We start from the raw sequence: 22,741 nt of genomic DNA on the forward strand, positions 1-22,741 counted from the left end.
TCAGATCGCAGCTTGAAACTTTTCTCCTCATCAATATTTCTTCCCCGCAACAACAGAGGTCTCTAATCGAAGACCTGGCAACAATTCTCTTCCATCGAGAAATACCTCCCCTAGAATCACAAAAACGTAAGCTCTCTCCCTTCGCAGAACCCATACCCCCAAGGCAATTCCATCCAACCCCGCCTGCACTGGGCATTACTATACCTCGCCCATAACCCTCCCTCTCTCCTCCTTTGTCACAACCACCCATCCTCTAACACCTCCCCTCCCAAAATCTCAAACAGAACGCTCACCGGGGACATAGAATTCACAGAAAAAATGGACCCCACGCCCGAAGACCTCACCATCAACGTCGACACCGACATCCAAGAGCTGCTGCTGGCCGCCTCGCAGCACGACCTGGCCCAACTCCGCCGCCTGATCCGCACCAACCCATCCCCCGCCCTCGCCAACCCGGTCAACGCCCGCGACCCGGAGACGGGACTCACGCCGCTCCACTCCGCCGTGGCCGCCTGCGAGCCGGACGAGGAGGAGGATTCGCAACCCGCTGTGAACGGAGCAGCGGACCATGCCACGCCCACCACCAGCACGGAGGAGGTAGAGAGGGCCGCGCTGGAGACGGTGCGGTTTTTGTTGTTGGAGGGCGCGATCTGGAATGATTTGGATAATAACGGGGAGACGCCGGGGTGTATTGCGCGGCGGTTGGGGTTGCGCGAGGTGTACGAGGCGCTGGTGGATGCTGGGGTGCGGGCGGAGTTGTTGCTGGGACGGTTGGATGGGTTTGGGTATGAGGCTTTGTCTGATGGGGATGATGAGGAGGATGAGGAGATGCAGGAGGATGAGGGTGAGGGTGAGGGTGTGCAGGCGGAGGAGCAGGAAACAGTACCGGAGTTGGTCGATGCCAGCGCAGCAGCTACTGCCACCATCACCACCGAAGAGCCCACCACCACCAACCCAGACGTCACGCAATCCCGCTACCTCGATTCCGGGCTGACCTTCCAACACGACCGGCTGCTGGACCAGGACCAGAACGGCGTGATGATGGCGTGGGAGACGGAGATCATGCGCAAATCTGCGCAGGCGCTGCTGCCGGCGCCGGGGCTGCGGGTGCTCAACATCGGCCACGGCATGGGGATCGTCGACGGGTTCTTCCAGACGCAAAACCCGGCGGCGCACCATATCGTCGAGGCGCACCCGGAGGTCGTGGCGGAGATGAAGCGCAAGGGCTGGCACGAGCGGCCCGGCGTCGTCATCCACGAGGGCCGGTGGCAGGAGATCCTGCCCGCGCTCGTGGCTGAGGGCGAGATGTTCGACGCCATCTACTACGACACCTTCGCCGAGTCGTACGCGGATTTCCGCGAGTTCTTCACCGAGCAGGTCATCGGCCTGCTGGAGCAGGAGGGCAAGTGGAGCTTCTTCAACGGCATGGGCGCCGATCGCCAGATCAGTTACGATGTCTACCAGAAGGTGGTGGAGATCGATCTGCTCGAGGCCGGGTTCGATGCCGACTGGGAGGAGTTTGAGGTCCCCACGCTGGAGGGCGAGTGGAGTGGCGTGCGCAGGCCGTACTGGGCTATTGAGAAGTATCGTCTGCCTCTGTGCAGATACATGGACTAGATTCCTATATATCTATGTGAAGCAATGAATTATTGTCTTGATGACCCAATTTCTACAAATGCAGTGCTGGTCGTGGTTCAGAAATAAGCGGTGTATTTCAAGCTCAGATTAAAAAGTCGTACAGGCAGGGATCTAACTATATACAAGATGAGCATGCTCCTGTATGGTGCACTTGCTTCGAGCTCGCTGCGGGAAAATGCTGCCACGCCTCCCAGTGATGCACATAGCTCCAAATGAGAAAACGAAAAAGAAAAAGAAAAAGAAGAAAAACAAAAAGACAAAAAGACAGAGCGCTGAAGAAGAGCACAGAAGCAAAAATCATCACATCATGAGATTAACCGTTCCTGACGGTCATGATCTACAGCTGAATGAGGTCAACTTCAGAGAAGTCGGGCGGACTGCGGCTAAATATTGTGTGGCTCTTTCCATCGAGTGCTTGGTACTCGTTACTGATCCAGATATGTTTGCTGAATCGCTGGGTTCGATAAATCTCGTCGTCACTAACGCCCAGGTCGTCTCGAGGAATCCAGATCACGGGTCGCTTCGCGCGTAAAGCCTCGTGCTGGAAGGCTCTCTGAGTGAGCTGGTCACGCTCCTCCGGTGTGAGATCCTCCAACTCGTCGTGAATGCCGGAGAACAAAGCCGGACCCATGTTGCGCGCAGGAGGAGCTTGATTTTCGGCGTCGAGGGCGATCTTCTCCCGCAGTCGCTCAATGCTAGGAACCGCCATCTCCGAGTTAACTCCATAGAATTTGGATCGGCGGTCCGGGGAGCGATCAGCCCACGACCCCCGGTGAGGTCCAAGCTTGGGTTTCTGGATGTGCAGACCGTGGTGGCTGTGGCTTCTCTCCGGGGACGAGTCGAGATTCTTCAACTCGATGTTCTGAGAACTCGCTTCCAGTTGTCGTTGCGCCTCTTCTTGATCGCCTAACGGATGATCGACGGCATCTGGCAGATGATCAAAATCTTCGTCCTCGTGCAAACCCAATCGTGCCCGTTGAGCCCGGGCGAATTCTTCATCACGACGCACGGCGTCATCCTCCAAAGTAATAGGCAGATAACGGATCAAAGGGCCAAAAGCATCACTTAGAAGTAGCTGGAACCCTGCGGTGAGGATCAAAACCACAATCATGATGATCGCTTGACCTTCGCATGCGACATCCCCATTCTCGTCGCGAACCAAGAAGAACAAGCCAATAAGAGCAAGCTCCATAATGTACAGACCGGTGAATAATTGGCTAACCGCCCGCGGGAAAAGCAAACCTCCCGTGTCGAAGCGGAACTTGGTCACGTAAAGAGTATTATATCTGTAGACGAACCAGAAAAGACCGAATGTAATGACATTAAAGACCAGAATGAGGGGCGCAACGACACAGTAAATCAAACCTGCGAAACCATCTGTTAGTAAGTGGCTAGCTTTAGCACAGGCTTGAGACAAACATACCGATTGAAGCAAGGGTGGTGTAAACGGGGAAGAAAGTGCCCCATTGCATCTGATTCAGGTTAGTTGTACGCGCCCACTTCTTCCTGGCTGTCTTATCGAAAATCGGTGCGAGAATGAACCAGCTTATCAGATTGACAATCTGGACCAATGCTCCCGCGCTCACAGACATGGCCTGTAGAATCATGTATGAGAAGAAGTAGTTACTGGACGAGGGAATGTTCTGTGCTAGGAGTTCTGGCCAGCTAGTGACATCGGTCACGTTACTGATGATGGTCGAGAAACTCGATGAAATGGTGACAACCAGGAACAGTTGCACAAATAAGAACGCAAAGTAATAGGCCTGGACCGTTAATTCCACCGCCATACCAGTGTGAAGGCCTTGGGTCCGACTGAGGAAGCGCAGGATAAGAGGTAAGATTGCCATAAGAATTGCAAGAAAAAGTGCGGGTAAGACACCCTGTACTGCCGAGATGACCCAAGCTGGTAATTTTGAAATCCAGGACAGCCAGGTGAAAGCTTCTTCGAGGTATGTCAGCTGCGAGAGGAGACCAGTGAAGGCAACTGGGATTGCCCATCCTATAACCATGGCGCAAACCAGAGCGATGATTCCAAATGTCCTCAAATACCGTTCCCACCATTTCATTGACATGTTATCCCAGATGACGTCGTCCGGCGAAATCTCAACAATGCGAGGCGCCATTTGCTTGGGAACATGGTGGCTGACTGCCTGACATGCCATATGAGCCGCTACCTGATGATTGAACTGGATGAACGCGGAATTCATGAGAGGGAATCGCTCGGGATGCTGCTGGTCAATCTCAATTTCCAAATTCAGCCGAGCCAGCTCTTTGCGGCAGTAGTCAATAGTGTCGACCTTTTTGCCTATAAGCCACAGAGATGGCATCCAGCTGAAAATTGGTAGCCGCATAGTAGGGCGCTTCTTTTGTTGAATGTACTTTTTCCAAACTGGCTCTCCAAAATCTTCATTATCGAAGGCCTCATTGTAGGCCAGAGGATATTCATGTCCATCCAGTTCATCTCCCTCTTTTCCATTGGGTTTTGAGTCTTCCGTATGTTTCTCCTTCAATGACTGGCTTCTGTCGGACTCAGAGCTCGACGCCCGCTCAACAGGCGACTCGGGGGCTGTCAACGGAAGTTCATCGGGCTCAGAAGTGTTGCTTCTCTTGCTGAATTTGGAGTTGCCGGAGCCGCGACTTTTCCAGACTGGCCGCTTGGGATGAGAAGCGGTTCCCGGCCTCGATGATTCGGATCTAGAGGCTTCGGGCCTAGAGAGTTCAGGCCTTATCTCCGCCACATCTGCCTCGTTCTCCTGGAGTCGTTCTGGTTCGTCATAAATACCTCCTGACCAAGATAAGGGGTCCTCACGACTGGCATGGCTGGCAGGCGGAGCAACGTGGCCATTGTAAGCAGCACCACTGCTCTCAGGCACGAAGCCTCCAGTTCGGGTCAGCTTATCGTCGATACCATGCTCCCATTTCCGAAATCCTCCCAGAACAGACTTTCCCAGCTTTTCCACGCCTTGGCCAACAGCACCTGCTGCTTCCAGCGCGGGATCGAAGGGGTTGAAGAGTAGCTTCTTCTTCTTGGGCTCCGCCTGAAGACTATCTCCTGTATTGCGATGCAGGACTTGATCCAGCGTCTGGGCTTGATGCGGGTTTCCGGAGCTAATACCAGCGTCCATGGCTAACTGCGATGCCTTCCTAGCGGCTGCCTTTCTCTCTTGAGTCTCCACTGAATTCGGGTTTAGTCCGGCCTTCTTCGCCGCAGCCTTAGCTTGTTTGAGCTGGGCCTTCTTGCAGTTCATGATTAACTCGGTTTCCGCACCCTCGAGCTTCAAGGCCAGCTTGTCTCGCTCTTTCACCTTCTCGTGCAAATCATCAAAATTACGATTGATCCAAATATTCCGAATACCTCCCGGGAAGACGTCGTATAATCTTTCTAGCGCTTTCACCGAGAGCCAGCCTTCTGGAATGGCAGTCACCAGAACAGTGGTGGCAGAAGCACGAAGTCGATGCTGGGGTGAGGTAAGGTACGCCTGTCGGAGACGGATGTAGTGTCTCAGTTCATCGAAGAAGACTGCACAGACGTAGAAAATAACAATGACCGCCATGACTAAATGTGCCCAGTATCGCGAAGTATGTTCTGGGGTGACATTCCCCCAAGCTAATTGATCAAGTCCAGTGACATTCCACCGACCGCCGCCTTCGTCGGTCCCATTCTTGAGATTCGTATCTTTACCGCCGACTTTGTTCAGCGGTATCAGGACGGGTAGTAAAAGGCAGCCCAGGGGCAGAAAGATCTTGAGTAGCATGCGCAGGTATCGTAGGAAGAAGTAGGCATCCAGGCCGCACTTCTGTATGAATTCCGAACTTGAGGTACGAAAGACAGGACCAATCCATTGAAAAAGTCCTGGTGGAGAAGGTTGAGTACGTTCTCTGTCCGGTACCAAGTATGTTCTCGGTTGGCTAGGAGAGTTCGAATGTTAGTCCGTCGGTGCTCTGGTACCGGGATTTGCGTATACATACTAGATGCGGGTCAGCTTCCCTTTGAGAAGCATGAAGAGGAGAAATTCAACTGCGAAGACGACGAGGGCAGTGGCCAGGGATGCAAGAAAAGTCCCGATAGAGATGCCTTCCTTGTTCTTGCCTGTGCCGCCCGCATGCTCCAGCGCCGACCCCAAATCACCCATGGTTGAAGCAAGCGACGATCGCTTCCACAGAGGTCAGTTGATGTTGGTAGATTTGAAAGTTGTCACAAGCAGGGCGAGGATGAGAAGATAAAAGTTGTAAATAATCAGGTGAAGTTGACATGCAACAGGTGCACATCATGCAGCTAAAGTGGTTGATTGTCAAGCAGGAAGAGTTCAACGTCACCGCAGCGAAATTAAGATGCCAGTACACGGCGGTAGTCGACGACCAATCAGCGCAGAAGCGGCGATCTAGAGAATCGCGAGTCAATGAGAGTGAAGGAGGTGAAAGAAAGCCTGTTCGGTTAACCTGGTCACCCTGACCCTAGACTAGTTAGTGTATGGTGTGTACCAGTGGTTTTCGAGATCCGGGGGGGTGGGATCTAATAAAAGGGTAGGTAATAAAAGGGTAGCATTAAGGGTGAAAAAAGAATCAATAATAAGACAGAAAAACGTGTTGCAGATGCAGGCATGACAACAGTGGCACCCACCACCACCCCATTGTCCATTCAGGTGTTGATCCAGCGGCCCAAACGAACAGGGAAGATGCGCCACTGGTAAAGAGAAGGAGAAATGCCGCTGGATTGGTGGGAACTGGAAGGGGGGAGGGGGGGGGAGATTGCGGGCCACAGAAGATCGCACCTTGAAATGACATCAAGCGCCTGCTGAAACTGGCTGGCGCCTGGCTGGTGCTCCACCACGTCACTGTTCGCTTGCAGAGAGAGGGCTTACCAGTGTGTTGCTTGCATTGAACCATATGGATGAACAGTGTCGCAGGCGCGTAATTGACACAAATCAGTAGTGGACAGAAATAGCAGTCAAGCAATGTCTACAGGCTTTGTGCACAATCATTACACTCAATGTAGGCTCATTGTTCATTCAAGGTGTGTGTTGATGTTTACCTCAAAGGGAAGTGTCTTTATCCCGCCAGGGCGACCCGGAGGGGCACGACACTAGGCAGATCCCTGACCTTACTGAAAACAGCAAGGGGCATGGGACTAATGTGGCGGTGCACCTCAGCCCTAATTCTCCAGGGGCACCAGCCACCCATGACTAAGGTCATGTGGCTCACCAGAAGTCTTCCGGCGCGCAGGCCCAAAAAAGAAACCTCTTTACGCGGTGGTCGCGTCGAAGCGCGTCCGCCTTCCCCCCCGAGGCGGAAAAGAAGCGCAGGCCAGAGCGAAATCATTTTCTCCTTCCGCAAAGGCCCACCTGGAAATTGTTACTGACTCTGCCGTAGCAACCAACATCCTCCCTCCTCCACTATTCCGTTTTGCACTTGTCTCCATTTTGTCCACACTTCCCCTCCCGACTGTCAGTCCTTTCATTGATAAAAATACCACTTCACAGGACCAGACATCATCATGTCTTCTCCAGCGCCTAATCGTCGCAGAGGTCGCTCGGCCAGAGATTCGACAATCTCCTCTCCTGCCCGCTCTACCCGCTCTACCAGATCACAACAACAACTTCAGACCAGCAGCCCTCCTCCCACAGATGATCAGTCGCAGACCACTCCCCGTGCCTCGAGGCGGGTACGGGGTGAAGGCCCCGTTCCATCGTCGTCGCCAATGTTCTTTCAGTCATCTCCAATGAAGGCAAACAGCAGCGCAGAGACGCCCGATCTCGGTATGGAAGAGCCTAGCTCACCTGTCCGGGCATCTTCGACAATGGAGGATGTTGAAACCACGCCTCGAGGAAACGCTGCTACCATCAGAGGTACTACTTGTCACAATTCATCCTAGGCGTCTTGCGGTCTGCTGACAATCAGAACAGATTCATCTCCCATCCGTTACGTCTCTAGCTCCAGCCCGACCCGTTCTCTCGGTCGTCGGGCAGAGCGGTCGGATATCCCCAGCAGTAGCAGCGGTCTTTTCGTATCGTCTAGATCAGTCACAGATGGCAATCGTGGAGTTTCTCGTCGCAATGACCTTCATTCGGGCGGCTTTGGATCGACCCCAAGTCGCCGCCGCAGAATCTTTGTCGACGCCAATGGTGTGCCCACCGCCGATGCCGAGCCGCGCTCTGATGCGACCTTTTCCAACATTCATCCAGACACCTCCGAAGCGGAGGCTCTTGGTGGCAGCTCCACTCGTGTAATTTGGGGAACCAACATCTCCATCCAAGACTCGATGTCCGCCTTCAAGAACTTCATTTACAATTTCGCTACGAAATACCGTCTCTGGGCGGAAGGTGCCTCCGAAAATGAAACTCGGACGATGGGCAAGGCTGCTGAAGAGAGGGAATACATTGCCATGCTGAATACAATGCGTCAACTCGGTGTCACCAATCTCAACCTGGATGTGAAGAATCTCAAAGCATACCCCTCGACGCTGAAGCTCTGGCACCAATTGCACGCATATCCGCAGGAAATTATTCCTCTGATGGATCAAACTGTCAAGGATGTCATGGTTGAGCTTGCAGGTAAGGAGATGCAGCGCCAACGGAGTAGCAGCCGGCACCGTCAGAATCAGTCAAGGGATTTGAGCTCCGCACCTGCGGTTCCAAGCTCTGATGCGCTCATGAGCGATGCTGGCCGGGCCCCACAGGCCGAAATCCAAGACCTTGTCCAGGAAGTCGAATCGAACTCGTACAAGGTCATGCCTTTTGGCCTTGACTCTGCAGTGAACATGAGAGATCTTGACCCTGCTGGTATGTGCTATTCGTCTTTTCGTACCTGTGTTCCCCTATACTAACATGACGCAGACATGGATAAATTAATCAGCATCAAGGGTCTGGTCATCAGAACCACCCCTATCATCCCCGACATGAAAGAGGGTAAGCTGCCTCCTTTTTGTTGGTCGTACCAAACCTTCTAATATATCTGCATAGCTTTCTTCCGCTGTCAGATTTGCAACCATAGTGTTCAGGTCGATATCGATCGTGGCAGGATTGCAGAGCCCGCAGAATGTCCCCGCCCTATTTGCAAGGCCAAGAATTCCATGCAGCTTGTTCATAACCGCTGTGCCTTTGCGGACAAGCAGGTGATTAAACTCCAAGAAACTCCCGACAGTATCCCTGATGGACAAACACCCCACTCCGTCTCCCTGTGCGTGTACGACGAGCTGGTCGATGTCTGCAAAGCTGGTGACCGTGTTGAGGTTACTGGTATCTTCCGGTGCAATCCTGTGCGCGTAAACCCTCGCCAGCGGACCCAGAAGACTCTTTTCAAGACCTATGTGGACGTCTTGCACGTGCAGAAAACTGATCGCAAGAAGCTGGGTATTGATGCTTCCACTGTTGAGCAAGAGCTTTCGGAGCAGGCTGCTGGTGACTCTGAGCAGGTGCGCAAGATCACAGCTGAAGAGGAGGAGAAGATCAAGCGAACTGCCACCCGGCCCGACATCTACGAGCTGCTCTCACGCTCCCTGGCACCAAGTGTCTACGAGATGGATGATGTTAAGAAGGGCATCCTGCTCCAGATGTTTGGAGGCACTAACAAGACTTTCGAAAAGGGAGGTAACCCTCGCTACCGTGGCGACATCAATGTCTTGCTCTGCGGTGATCCCTCCACTTCCAAATCACAGCTTCTTCGTTATGTCCACAAGATCGCCCCACGCGGTGTCTATACCAGCGGCAAAGGTTCCTCGGCTGTCGGTCTTACAGCTTATGTGACTCGTGATCCCGAGACCCGCCAGATGGTCCTTGAGTCCGGTGCTTTGGTCCTCTCTGACGGTGGTATTTGCTGCATCGACGAGTTTGATAAGATGAACGAATCGACGCGGTCAGTTCTACACGAAGTGATGGAGCAGCAAACCGTCTCAGTTGCCAAAGCTGGTATCATTACCACCCTCAATGCTCGTACCAGTATTCTGGCTTCGGCCAACCCGATCGGCAGTCGCTATAATCCCAATCTCCCCGTTCCCCAGAACATCGACTTGCCCCCCACTCTCCTTTCTCGATTTGACCTGGTGTATCTTGTTCTGGATCGGACCGATGAGCAAGAAGACCGCCGGCTGGCCAAGCACTTGGTGAACATGTACCTGGAAGATAAGCCGGAGAATGCAAGCAACGAAGAAATCTTGGTAAGTTGAAGCCCACTTCTTTTTCGAAATATTTCTAACAATGCAACTCGCAGCCGGTGGAATTCTTGACGGCCTACATCACCTACGCCAAAACTCGGGTGCACCCAGTGCTCACCCCAGCTGCGGGCAAAGCGCTCTCCGACGCATATGTCAACATGCGCAAATTGGGCGACGACATTCGATCGGCAGACCGCCGTATCACAGCCACCACCCGTCAACTTGAATCGATGATTCGTCTCTCTGAGGCTCACGCACGTATGCGCCTGGCGACTGAGGTAACGGCGGACGATGTGGAGGAAGCCGTGCGTTTGATCCGGTCGGCCATCAAGCAAGCCGCGACGGACGCCCGCACCGGCCTCATTGACATGGGTCTTCTGACCGAAGGCACCAGCGCCAGCGAGAGACGCAATCGCGAGGCGATCAAGCGTGGCGTGCTCGCCGTGGTCGATGAGCTGGCCGGATCCACTGGCGGCGCCCGCTGGGCCGATGTCTACCGTGTTCTGAACGAGCAGAGCAGTGCCGGCGTAGATAACGCCCAATTCAACGATGCTGTCCGTGCCTTGGAGACGGAGGGCGCGGTCAATGTCCTGGGCGATGGTCCGCGACGCAGTATCCGACGCGCCGCCGGAGCTCTGCCCTGAGCGCCATATAAGGGCGACTAGTTGATGAGAAACATGATGCAACGGACTAGATAGCTTTTCGGATAGGTGCGATCTGTGTTAATCGCTTGCAATGGGAGGGTGGCGTCTGGTTTTCGTTCATGTTCTGAGCATGTGTATCTAATTTGGGGTGCGGATACTCCTTGGTCAATCATACCAAAACTTAATTGTTCACTTGAAACCCAGTAAGTACTCCATAAGGCAAATTTCACGAGTAGAAGTACGAGAAAGGAATCCATATGCCACGACCATAAAGTCTACTTTCTCGTCCTTACCCGTCTGTCGGTGCATCAGGCCATAACATGGATCTGTATATGCATCCGGGCACGACAAGTGCTGAGAAAGGTAGGTGTTTCAGCACACTTTTCGGGGGGTCTCCTAGAGTGGCTGGATGCATTTGAAAGGGGCATTATACCTATTTCTATGGATTGTGGGATTTTACGGAGACTTTTGTCTTGCTGAAGCCTTACAGTACTGCGTTTACGTACGCCGCAAGTAACCGCTTTGATGGTTTGGACTGCGGTATATATTGCTGTGTTTGAGAACCCCATAATTGATCAATGGAAAGAGCACTCCAAGGAAAGGCTTATTCCTGCTTGCTCCGTACCTGACGGGGGATAAATGAAGAGACCTGGATTTCTTTTGTCGAAAGCTAGATTATGATTTTAACACTTACAAAATGAGGAATCAACAATGGCTTCCTGGGCACCTCGGGTGCTATGCTAAGCATACGCAACAGCCGGGGCCGATTGGAGGAATTAGGCCCAGCGAAGCTAAGATCGTAGAAGGCTGATGCAGGGACCTACGTAGTACTGATAGAGTTATTGACCTACTCGGCGGTGGCTGAATGACTATCCTCCATCTCGCTGCAGGGCTGATGCACGCCCTGTGGAAGTTGCAGGTGAACCTTTGATATGTATACCATCTCACGAACATGCAAAGTCGGCATCAGGGACAGTCACATTCTCGATTGGGACACTGGGCTGCTGGGCTGCTGGGCTGCTGGACGTGCCCCTTTGAAACTCCAATCCGGCCAAAGGGCACGTGCCTCAATGGTACAGTGTTGTTGGGTGACTACTATGTGTTGCGATCCAGTCCCCGGACCATAACCAAACACCGGCCTGTTTTTCGATCGAAACAGGGGCTCGCTACTAAGTGAACGGCTTGTACTAGGTAGAAACGACCGTCTGATTTTCATAGCCCGGTGGGATGAAATCTAAATCTATCCAGCCAAGCTGCATGTTAGCCACTGCCGTAGTCTACCCGGTTAGCATCGCTACTCATCTTAATTGGCGATTCTGTGGTTTCGTAATTCTCTGCATCGGGGCCGATCGGTCTAGACAGGCGAGGAGAGACATAGGCAGCAACCTTTGATTGATCCAGGTGAGTCAACATATATAGTGCTCGGCTATTCTGAGAAGATAGAACAGAACCCCAGGGCAGGCGGTGTTTTGCGCCTTCCGAATGGACTCGGTTGACGCAGGAGGGTTCCTCGATGCCTACGGGAAGGAGGGTAGTCGAGTTATCTGCCGGACTGACTGTTACAATAAGAGACAGTATTATACCCATCATACCAACAGCGAAAAGAGAAAAAAAAAAAAAAAAAAAAAAGAAAGAGAACAGGAAGGCAAGATTACAGCCGGGGGACGATCGCAGCAGTGCGGCAGCGGGTGGAGAAAAGCTGCAAACCTCCTGTCGACTCCGGCTAAGCCTAAGGCAGCAAAGCGCCCTGATTAGAGCAGCACCTGCTAAATCGACTGGCTGACAATCCATGAGCAAACCATTTGACAATTTGACACTATACTCGCCTCTCCAATGCTTTACCTAGTTGGTTTTTAGTTCCTTACCTAGTTTACCGGACAATCCAAACAACACCAATTCAGTCGATTATTGTGGCCAATTTACCGTGGTCACCGTGGTCTTTGTTGCCCTTCGAGGGCTAGATGGTGATGAATAAGACACGCCCGGACCACTAATGGAGCCGTGTTATCGATTGCAGTCACGGGTTGACGTCGTTTCTGGGCCTCCCCCCATCCATGGTGGCCAGAACCTCGAAGCTATCCATCATAGCTCCTCTCCCCTCTATCCTGTCCTTCACTCATCACTGAGAAAAAAGTAAAAAGTTCCCCATTCTCGTCGCTTCTTCTGAAACTAGTCGTCATCTATCAGCTTCTCCATTGAATTTTTATCCCCTCTCAGTTGACCTGCCTATTCCTTCTTCGTTCAGTCTCGCTTCCAACGTTTCCTCCGCCTTCCCGCTTACCCCCCCCCCCCCCCCTGCGTCCCCATAATGTTCTTTACCTGACACTTGCCTTCCCCATTCTCTTCCTCTACTCTACCTATTCTCACCCTTCGAATCTACCCATCATACTCGGCTATCTGCGCGACTCGTCAACGATATTTCAGCATGAGGTTGGTCCACCCCAATTGCTCCTTCGACGATTGAAAGTCCTCCACTCACAATTCCGCCCTTCTCTCCAGGTTCGGGGAACACCTCCGGTCGTCCATGGTCAAGGAGTACTACTGGTACTACATCGCCTATGAAGAATTGAAGAAAGCTCTGAAGACCGGATATATCACGGAGCCCACCCCCGAAAATGCCAGCCCCGATCGTCAGCCCTGGTCGGAAGATGACGAGAAGCACTTCGTGACGCTGCTGGAGAGCGAATTGGACAAGGTCTTCAACTTTCAGCGGATCAAGAGCGCCGAGATCGCTCGTCGCATTCAGGCGAGCGAACAGGAGGTCAGTGATGTGGTGTCGCGCCTGGAGAGTGCCACCAGTGCCCGGTCCGACAGTGTCTCCCACAACCGACCCAACCGCGATCCGCCCTCGGACGAGGATTTCTTGGTGCTCGAGCAGGCCTTGAGCGACATCATCGCCGACGTACATGACCTGGCCAAGTTTACGCAATTGAACTACACGGGATTTCAGAAAATCATCAAGAAGCATGATGTGAGTGTTTTTTTCTATCAAGACCGGAATGACAGGATCCACAGAATGGTGACTGTTTGAGATTTGCGCGCCCGCTAACGGCTACATGCAGAAACAAACGGGGTGGCATCTGAAGCCAGTATTCGCTGCGCGTCTCAACGCTAAGCCATTTTTTAACGATAACTATGATGCGCTCGTGGTTAAATTGTCCAAGCTCTACGACCTTGTGCGGACCAAAGGTAACCCCGTTAAGGGTGATTCTGCCGCCGGTGGAAGCCAGCAGAACTTTGTCCGCCAAACTACCAAGTATTGGGTACACCCAGACAACATCACGGAGCTCAAATTAATAATTCTCAAGGTAAGCGGCTCACCGTGACCCGTTAGGTCCCTCGTGTGCTAATGGATGAAATAGCACCTTCCCGTTCTAGTCTTCAACCCAAGCAAAGAGTTCGAGGAGAAGGACGCTGCTATTTCCTCTATTTACTACGACAACACTGATACCTGGGAACTATACCAAGGTCGCCTGAAGAAGACCGAAGGCGCGGAGGCTATCCGATTGCGTTGGTACGGTGGCATGGAGAGCGATCAAATATTCGTCGAGCGCAAGACCCACCGAGAGGATTGGACTGGAGAGAAGTCGGTCAAGGCACGTTTCTCGCTGAAAGAGAAGCATGTCAACGACTACCTGGCTGGTCGCTTGACGGTGGAACAAATCTTCGAGAAGATGCGCAGGGAAGGCAAGAAGAGCGAAGAGGAAATCGCCAACCTCGAGCAACTGGCGCGGGAAATTCAGTATCGAGTCATCACACGGCGACTAGTACCAGTCACCCGGTCGTTCTACCACCGCACAGCCTTCCAGCTTCCCGGAGACGCTCGTGTGCGTATCTCTCTTGATACTGAGTTGACAATGGTTCGAGAGGACAACCTGGACGGTCGCCGCAGAGCTGGCGACAATTGGCGTCGCATGGACATCGGTGTTGATTATCCGTTCTCACAATTGCCCCCCGATGACGTGGAGCGTTTCCCTTATGCCGTCCTTGAAGTCAAGCTCCAAACACAGGCGGGCCAGGAGCCACCCAAGTGGATCAGGGAGCTAACAGCTAGCCATCTGGTTGAGGCCGTTCCCAAGTACAGTAAATTTATTCACGGCACGGCCACGCTATTCCCGGACCGTATCAACCTCCTGCCATTCTGGATGCCGCAGATGGACGTCGACATCCGCAAGCCAGCCACCCGCCAGTTCGGAATCACGCGTCCGTTGCCCAGCACCTCATTATCCGCGACAGAAACTCCGGAAGATGAGATCTCGGAGGATGAGGATGAGAGCGCAGGCCAGTGGCCGAATGGTGTGCACCGAGTGGAGGCTATCGATGCTGATCACCACGCGCTATTCGCAGACTCAGATGGCAATGCGCTAGACATTGAGGAACGCATCGCCGCTCTACCGCTTCCGGGCGACGAGGATTATCCGCTGTACGACTCGGACCAAGAATCTTCCATTGATTCGGATGAATTGGAAGAAGCGCGTCGGGTCGGAGGCACATACTACTACAAGCAGCTGGCCAAATACTACACCGAGCACGCCGGCTCTATCTTGATCCACGTGCTCAAATCCCTCATCCCCCGACCTACACCCACCAGTCTCCCCGCACCCGAGCAGAGCGGAATCGCCGTCATCGGCAACAAGCGTACCGTCAAGCGATTCCACGCTCCCAAAGGCAAACGTGAGTCTTGCGCCCTTTTCACGTTCTGAACCATTTCATCCCACACACGAACCAAGATCCTAACCCAGGTCCCAGGAATCCACGTCCCCGTCCGCGTCGAGCCCAAAGTCTACTTCGCCGCCGAGCGCACCTTCCTTTCGTGGCTCGAGTTCTCCATCCTCCTCGCAACCATCGCCGCCACCCTCCTCAATTTCGGCGACGACTACATCACCTTCGCCTCCGCGTGGGCGTTCACCATTTTGGCTTCGCTGTCTTTGATTTATAGTCTGGTGCTGTACATCTGGCGCGTCGACAAGATCCGCAAGCGCCGCGACGTCAAGCGCGTGTACTACGAGAAGTGGGGCCCCACCGTCGTCGGGATGGGCCTGGTGGCCATCGTCATGGTCAACTTCGGGCTCCGCGTCCGGCAGCAAGGGTTCTTGGCCAAGGATGGGCCCGGGGGTCTCGATGTCCCTCCTCCCCACGGTGGGGAGTTGTAGTCTGCTTTCTGAGGTTGGGCGAAACACTCTCTGGCTCTGAGGATTTTGGCTTCAGTAGTTTTGATGTTCTTCTCTCGTTAATTAGGATGATGACGACGATGAAGAGGTTATATATCATGATGGCTTTATTTTTTTTTCTTTCGGCGAGTCTTAGTTGTTCTGGCTGTTGGGTTTGTTTGCGTGGGAAGAGGACTAAAAAGAATCCCGTGTCCCGTGTCGATTTACCTGCAAGTGTGAGTCAGCGATTGGCTGATGAAGTTTATACACCTATGTCATGTGTGTTTGTTCTAAAAGGAAATGCTTTCCAGCCCCCTGGCATTCGTCGGTGCATGCGCCTGTTTTGTTGTTCGGTCGTTGTTTCTTTTCTGCTGTCTGATTGTTGATACCATACTTTGCTATACCGCCGTCCGTAGTGATGATAAATTGATATATGATTGAAAAACCTTATTCGCAGCACGTATGAAAATGGCGATATTGAGATGGAGTATGCAGCAGGAAGAACAGTCTACAAACCAATTTACCACCCTCTTCCCCCCCCCCTCCGGCAGGTAGTCGCACGAATGCATAAATGAGACCTAGATTTCTCGATCAGGTATATTGAAATCTGTGTCTTTGCCAGCATGGCGACAGTAGATACAAGGGATCGAAGCCCATCGACCCAGAAATCAAGAATCAAAATCCACCACCGGAACCACCGTATCCTCCAACCGGACGGCGTCCGGGTTCGACTCCTCCACGCCGGAGTACCGGTTCAACCAGCCGAGGACCTGCTGATGCCAGACGAGGCTGTTCTCCTGGTTGGTGACCCTATAGTTTGCCTGATTAGTTCGCGCTGTCGTACAACAAATTCGAAGAAGAAACAAGGAGAGCTGAAAGGGCCAACGCACCAGTGATCCTCATCCGGGAAGTTCAAGAACCGACTCGGCACGCCGCGTTCTTGGAGAACATTGAACAGGGCGATGCCCTCGGCGACGTCCAAGCGGTAGTCCTTGTCGCTGTGGACGACGAGTTGCGGGGTCGAGAACTGCAGGATCCGTTCCGGGGCGGAGGGGTCGAAGCGGCGGTAGTTGTCGCGGTTGGCCCAGAAGGTGCCGTTGAACTGTTGCATGTTGCATGCCGTTAGTTAGGGTTGTCATCGGAGGGGGGAGGTGTAATGAGAATAGAGGGTGTATGTGAGCTATGACAGAAGGAGAATAGGGGAGCGCACGTCATGTTCAATGAACCACAGCTCGTCGGTGGCGATCTTTGCATCGGCAACGAATGTTCCATCGTGAGAGACGAGCGCCTTGAGCTTGCGGCCTAGATCCGAGCCCTGGATCCAATTGACCATGAATCCGCCGTAGCTGGCGCCGGCGGCGACGCCGTGGTCTGTGTCGATGAAATCGAGGTTGTCATGGACGTGCTGCCAGGCTTTCACGAGGTCGTCGTAGGGAGCGCCTCCTTGAAGTATGGTCAGCATGGTGATATTCCAAGGATAGAGGAAGTGTTCATACCCCAGTCATTTGCGATGGCATCAGTAAGGGCATCTCCGAAGCCAGTACTGCCTGTTGGATTCGGAGCGATGACTACGTAGCCCTGATCTGCGAAGACTTTGGGATTCCAGCGCGTGCTCCAGGAGTCGGCCCATGAGCCTTGGGGTCCACCGTGGATGTATAAAACGAAGGGATAGGTTTTGCTCTTGTCGAAACCCTCCGGATAGATGATCCAGGAATGAATCTGAGATTCGATAAGTACCTACCCAGTGAGGAAAGGCAAGATATACTAAATACTAGACTTACCTCGGTCCAGTTACCTTGGTAGTAGAACTCATCAATATCAGAGGAGCTCAATCCAGCAAGCTCGGGGTCAATCTCGTTGGCTGATGCCAGTGTCTTGATGACCCTCTGGTCGGGACTAGCTGTATAAATAGCCCAACTAGTCCAAATGGCCTTTCCGGTGACAAGGATAGTGGAATCCGGCAGGACATAATACGCCGCCACAGAGCCACCGTCGGTGAAATTCTTCGGCTTGAAGTCATCTCCTGCATCCGCTGGAACAGAGAATAGCCTGGTTCGGCCATAATCCTCACTTGTAACGACAAGATTGTCTGAATCGACCCAAGCTACTGTGTCCGGCGATCGATCCCAGTTCTTGGCAAGTGTGGCGATAGACTCATTAGCACTAATGGTGTAGACGTACAAAGTGCGCCTGTCGGACTCGTACTGTCTGTCTTTCATCTGGAAGTATGCAAGTTTGTCACTGTTTGGAGAGAAGACAGGGTTGCTAGAATCTCCTTGAACCCCAGCAGGAGTGACGGCACTCTTGGGTCCATTGATTGCAACAGCCTTCTTCGAACCATCATGGGGCACAAGATAGATGTAGGAGGTTGTAAGGTTGGCACGAGGTAGCTCTGGGGCCTTGCTTTTGAACGCTACCCAGTTGCCGTCGGGCGAGAGATCATAGTCCGAGCTTCCTCCAAAGGGAGGATAAGGGCTCTCAGCATTCTTGATGGGGGACACCAGGTTCGTAAGACCACCTTCTGAAGCATAACGACCCGTGCCACTACTGCTAGCCGAGCTGCTCAATGTGCCTGAGAACACAGCATGAGAGGGCGGGGTAAGGTACGTATTCCAGTGACGAATATAGAGGCTGTCATAGATGCGAGCGGAGCTTAGGGACTTCTCGGCTAGCTTCTCATTGTAGGCCGTGCCGTTGCCATAAGCCTTACCACGAAGAATGAATCGTACATCACCCGAGTCCGTGACAGCTGTCTTGAGACCGAGGAAGTTCGCTGGCAGGGAGGCTGCCTTGTATCTGCTTGTCATTGTCAGATACATTCATTAGCAGTGAACGGAGCAGTATGGACTTGCCCGTTCTGGAAGTTCGCGATATCTGAGATCCACAGCTCAACACCACCGGGGATGTCTGCGTTGGTACTGTTGATGTAGAGAACAGTGGAGTCATCCGTGCCAAGCCAGATGATTTCGGAGACATTACTGTCATTAGTGAGAGTGCTGGTCTCACCAGACTTCAGGTCAATCAGGCTCCACCATGAGCCTTCGGAATGGGTTTCAAAGGAGTACTGGGAGACGGAGAAGAGACCGAGAGCCTAGCGTTGTCAGTCTTCTACGGTTCTATGATCGGATCAATTGACATACTCCAGATGGATTGGGAATGACTTCGTCTCTCCGCGGAGCACTAATCAGTTGCCTACAGGAAATGAGACATCAGCAACAATACGATTGTTATTGCACAAGTGTTACGTACTCGGGGGTCAGTGCTGAAGCCGCCGAAACCGCGGCGAGAATGGAGAGCCATCGAAGAGCTCCCATCATGACGTTGTTGAACAATTGCAAACAGGTCGGAATCCAGGTTCCCGGGAGAGGGTTCACGTTGAACAGAACACAAACCCGGGAGACTCAGTGAGAGGGAGGGACCTATTTATGAGGTCAAGAAGACCAGGCCGAGAAGGCGAGGAGAGAGGCGAGAGGAGAAAGTGAGTAAATTGGAGAGTGCGATGATGAAATAAGGAAGTCAGTTAGGGACCTGCCTGATCAGGATAAGCAGCAACAAAAAAGTGGACAAGCAAGGGCGGGCTGCAAGTCTTGGGTTGCAATGCCAAGTTGATACACATTCCCGACTACTGCTTGGCACCCTTAAGTGTCTTGCATTGCTGTCATTCACATGGTCTGATTGCTAATATTCTCAAGTTTTTGGCTCATGAGGAGATGTCGAGTACGATGCGAGTGTAACCGACAGGTCAGACATCAGACATCGGACATCTCATAGTTCATTATCTATGTTGATTAATCAACGGGCTGGGACTATTAATCGCAGCACCTGGGCTTCCAGTATGTATGTACGTAATAAACAGCACAGCCAGATTGCTCGGCTTAGTACTCAAAATCATCATCCACTCCCTTCTTAGCATTTTCCTTTTGCACCGCCTCTTGCTTGCGGTACATCTCTGCCACTGCGCGAGTCGTCGTCGCCTCATCGGGCTTTTTATCGTCACGGCCTTTGATGAATCGTGGGAATCGAAGAGAGATTCCCTTGCCTCCTCCAGTCGTTCCCTCGAACTCGTCAGCTGCAGCCTTATAGCGTGGACTCAGTGTTAGATCGGCAGTCTTGACCTCCCAGACAAAGCGCGGCTCGAACCACACATCCGGTTGATCTTTGGGGACAGTTGAATGGGAGTAGAACGGCTTCGGCCGATCAATGACGATAGGAGAAAGTTGTTTATGAAGCTCTTCCAAGTCAGCCTCCGAGAAACCTGTGCCAATGTTGCAGACCGTCTCGTAGGTCTGCGTGCTCGTGTTGTAAGCAGCCAAGAGGAAGGCACCGTACACTGATGTACGCTTGCCTCGTCCGTGATATGCACCCAAAACAACGAGATCCAGGGAGTCGCCCACCCCGGCGAGGTAATCCTTTTTCACCTAATGTCGTAGTTAGTAACAGACACGAGTCAGGTTCAGCTCTATTTGGCGTACCTTGAGCCAGTTGCGGCTCCGCTTGCTTGGTTCATAGCCACTCTCTTCAGTGTCCAACATCTTCACCATCAACCCTTCACACGAGGCCTTTACACTTTCATCAAGTAGATTCTGGATCTCATCCACAACGTTGGTGTTCCCATACTGCGCAAACTGGAACTCGCCTTCAACAGTTTCAAATGACTCATGGAGAAGCTCGCGACGCTCTCGCAGGCTCTTTTTCACTGTAGGCTATTGTTTTGCGTCAGTGTCTTGGGCTTGAACAATGGAAGGACAGACGTCATACCTCTCCGTTCAAGAACAGCAGGTCGAAGGCGAAAACGCAAACTTTGACTTTAACATCCTCCGCTTTAACATCCTTCCTCTTGCGAGTCATAAGCTGCTGGAACGGCAAAACCTTCTTATTTACTGTGTCCCAGGCAACGGTTTCACAGTCGAGGACAAAGCTAGTAACACCGTCCTTCACCCATGTGTTGAGTTTCGCAAGCACGTCGGGATACTTCTTGGACAAATCTTCCGAGTTGCGAGAGAAGATGGAGCTAAGACCCTGGCTGCCACTCTGCAATGTCGCCTTTGCTCCGGGGTACTGGTGGATTGAATCGGGGGCAACATAGTGGATCTGAGCTCTTTCTCCATCGTATTTATACTCACAAGTGAAGTCTTTTCCTTCAAATCGATCAAGAACCTCTGTAATAGACTTAGTTGGCTTGGCAAGCATAGGCTTGATGGGGATGCCCGGCTGCAGCTTGCAGTGCTCGTGCAATTTCAAGAGACCATGCTCGAGCATCAACGGGATGATGATCTCGTAAGCTGGCAGCTCGCTGTATACAGTCTTCAAGATAGCCTCACCCTGGGCCAACTTTTCGGTGGAGGGTGCCTTCTCTCCTCTGAGCTCAGCCTCGTGCGTGACCACGGCTTGAGCGAGGGCAACAAGGACCGTCTTCTCCGCTAAACCAAGCCTAAGCTTCCCTTCTAGGAAACGGATGATATACTTGGCTTCACTAGGTCCGCCCTTGTCCTTGGTAATATCGATGCCCTTGCTGCCTTTGCCTGCAGCGGCGGTATCGGCCGCAGAAAGAAGCTTCTTGATGCCGGAGATTTTCTTATCTTGAGAACCATGTCCCTGCACCTTCGCAATGGTAAGAAGGCCTTCATGCACGCCTCTGACTGTCAAGGGCTTCGGCTTAAACATGGTTGGCTGATTTGAGCGACTCTTGGCGGCGACGAGCCCGAGATCGCCGATTTCGTGCTGATCAGCCTTGATGACCGCCAAGCTTCGTCCTGTACTCTCACCGATCGCCTTCATGATCAGAGACTCGCCAATTCCCAGCTCAATGCCTGCATAGTCAGCTGCCAGTTTGTTGATCATAAGCTGGACAGTGGGAAGAAGGTCCTGCGGGGTCAAACGCAGTACTTGCCGAAGAAACAGCGAGCAATGAGCGAGGATGACCAATCGCTTCGTAGTCATTTCTATCAACGAGAAGGTCGTACACAGGGCTGCATATGGCACCGGGTCGCCAGCTTTCCAGTCAGGATAAGGCTCACTTCCGCTTGCTTTGAGCGTGGCCTGTACCTTCTCGATCTTCTTCTTTTTCACCTCCGGCTTCTCGTCTTCCTCATCCTCACTCAGCGATTGTGCTTCCTCCTCCTCCGATAGTTCCTCCTCCTTCTCAGGTGTCTTCTCGCCCGAAGCTTTCTCGATTTTCAATGATTCGGAGGGTTGTTTGGATTTGGTTTGCTTCTTTGGGCTCTTCGGGGACGGGGACTTTTTCTTTGGGGATGTTTTAGGAGAGACAATCGATCCATTCGCTTGCGAATTTCTCCGACGGCGCTTGGGTGCAGGTTGAATATCGCTGTCTTCATCCTCGCTGCTGTTCTCTCTCTTCAACGTGGTGGTATCCTCCTTGTCGTTTGTTTTTACTGTTTCTGGCTCGGCGCTAGAGGACTTGACTTCATCCATGGCTTCGTCCTTGACCTTGGCACCATTGACAGTAGCTGACTCTGGTGCTTTGTCGACGGTCTCCTGGGTCTTGCTCTTTTTGCCCGAAAACGCGAGCGTGGTCTGCTTCTTAGGCGCATCTCGTGGGGCGTCGGAATTCGATCCGAAGAATCTCCTACAGATTGTCATCATATGTTAGTTGAGAAACTTTCGGGAACAAAAATGGAGAATACCTAGGCGCCAGTCATAAAAGACGCACCCGAGAGTTAGCTGGGAATCTTTGACGTACCCCAGAGTTGCTTGTTTCCGACCTTTAGAATCCGCCATTGCGAGAGATAGTGAGGGACGGAGACAATATTCTGATCGCAAGCAGGGACTAGATACGAGCGGTCTTGTCCGAGAAAGCGAGGAATGGGGGTGCGCAAAGTGTCGAGTCGAATGCAGAGTCCTCGGAGCTGCGGTGCCAAAGGCGGGATTCCTGCGAAGGAATGGAAAAGACGGCGTAACACACGCGGAACGGTATGAAGAGAGCATAGACGTTCGCTGCTACCGCCTTTCACCTGATAATAGACTTTGCCAGCTTGTCAGTTTATATGCATTGAGGGTCTGTCGTTTCCATGGGCCAGGCACACTAGGTAGACATTGCTGCCTTCCAATTGCTTTAAGCTTCAACGGGAGCCTTGGAGTTAACGCGACGTGACGTGACGCGAAATTAATTAGTATCACGTGACTATACTTACAACTGGGGT

At 52.6% G+C, this 22,741-nt stretch overlaps 5 protein-coding genes across 5 annotated transcripts; 2 read left to right on the forward strand and 3 right to left on the reverse strand.

Moving 5' to 3' along the window:
- The first annotated feature begins 35 nt into the window (after nt 1-35).
- rmt2 (protein-arginine N5-methyltransferase) lies at nt 36-1,643 on the forward strand. The gene is made up of 2 exons (XM_025632129.1): nt 36-126; nt 305-1,643. The coding sequence occupies exon 2, from the start codon at nt 319-321 to the stop codon at nt 1,615-1,617; it is 1,299 nt and encodes a 432-aa protein (XP_025495514.1). The 5' UTR covers nt 36-126; nt 305-318; the 3' UTR covers nt 1,618-1,643.
- A 63-nt stretch (nt 1,644-1,706) lies between these two features.
- BO82DRAFT_327806 (putative DUF221 domain protein) lies at nt 1,707-6,073 on the reverse strand. Its single transcript, XM_025632983.1, has 3 exons — nt 5,608-6,073; nt 3,062-5,547; nt 1,707-3,003 (listed from the first exon to the last, which is right to left on the reverse strand). The coding sequence occupies exons 1-3, from the start codon at nt 5,769-5,771 to the stop codon at nt 1,976-1,978; spliced, it is 3,678 nt and encodes a 1,225-aa protein (XP_025495515.1). The 5' UTR covers nt 5,772-6,073; the 3' UTR covers nt 1,707-1,975.
- A 1,059-nt stretch (nt 6,074-7,132) lies between these two features.
- Nucleotides 7,133-15,584, forward strand: BO82DRAFT_371733 (MCM-domain-containing protein; the record flags this gene model as incomplete). The annotated part of the gene is made up of 10 exons (XM_025637284.1): nt 7,133-7,484; nt 7,542-8,417; nt 8,472-8,543; nt 8,598-9,790; nt 9,844-10,374; nt 12,066-12,119; nt 12,899-13,402; nt 13,494-13,739; nt 13,794-15,105; nt 15,181-15,584. The coding sequence occupies 10 exons, from the start codon at nt 7,133-7,135 to the stop codon at nt 15,582-15,584; spliced, it is 5,544 nt and encodes a 1,847-aa protein (XP_025495516.1).
- A 622-nt stretch (nt 15,585-16,206) lies between these two features.
- Nucleotides 16,207-18,895, reverse strand: dppV (dipeptidyl peptidase DppV; the record flags this gene model as incomplete). The annotated part of the gene is made up of 8 exons (XM_025637798.1): nt 16,207-16,391; nt 16,472-16,683; nt 16,792-17,024; nt 17,078-17,300; nt 17,363-18,377; nt 18,434-18,672; nt 18,722-18,773; nt 18,831-18,895. The coding sequence occupies 8 exons, from the start codon at nt 18,893-18,895 to the stop codon at nt 16,250-16,252; spliced, it is 2,181 nt and encodes a 726-aa protein (XP_025495517.1). The 3' UTR covers nt 16,207-16,249.
- A 370-nt stretch (nt 18,896-19,265) lies between these two features.
- Nucleotides 19,266-22,361, reverse strand: BO82DRAFT_351179 (DNA ligase (ATP) CDC9). Its single transcript, XM_025634352.1, has 4 exons — nt 22,282-22,361; nt 20,340-22,167; nt 20,054-20,284; nt 19,266-19,999 (listed from the first exon to the last, which is right to left on the reverse strand). The coding sequence occupies exons 1-4, from the start codon at nt 22,317-22,319 to the stop codon at nt 19,457-19,459; spliced, it is 2,640 nt and encodes an 879-aa protein (XP_025495518.1). The 5' UTR covers nt 22,320-22,361; the 3' UTR covers nt 19,266-19,456.
- Nucleotides 22,362-22,741: the final 380 nt, after the last annotated feature.

Source organism: Aspergillus uvarum (genome assembly GCF_003184745.1).
Source record: "Aspergillus uvarum CBS 121591 unplaced genomic scaffold BO82scaffold_7, whole genome shotgun sequence".
In the NCBI taxonomy this organism is placed as follows: Eukaryota; Fungi; Ascomycota; class Eurotiomycetes; order Eurotiales; family Aspergillaceae; genus Aspergillus; species Aspergillus uvarum.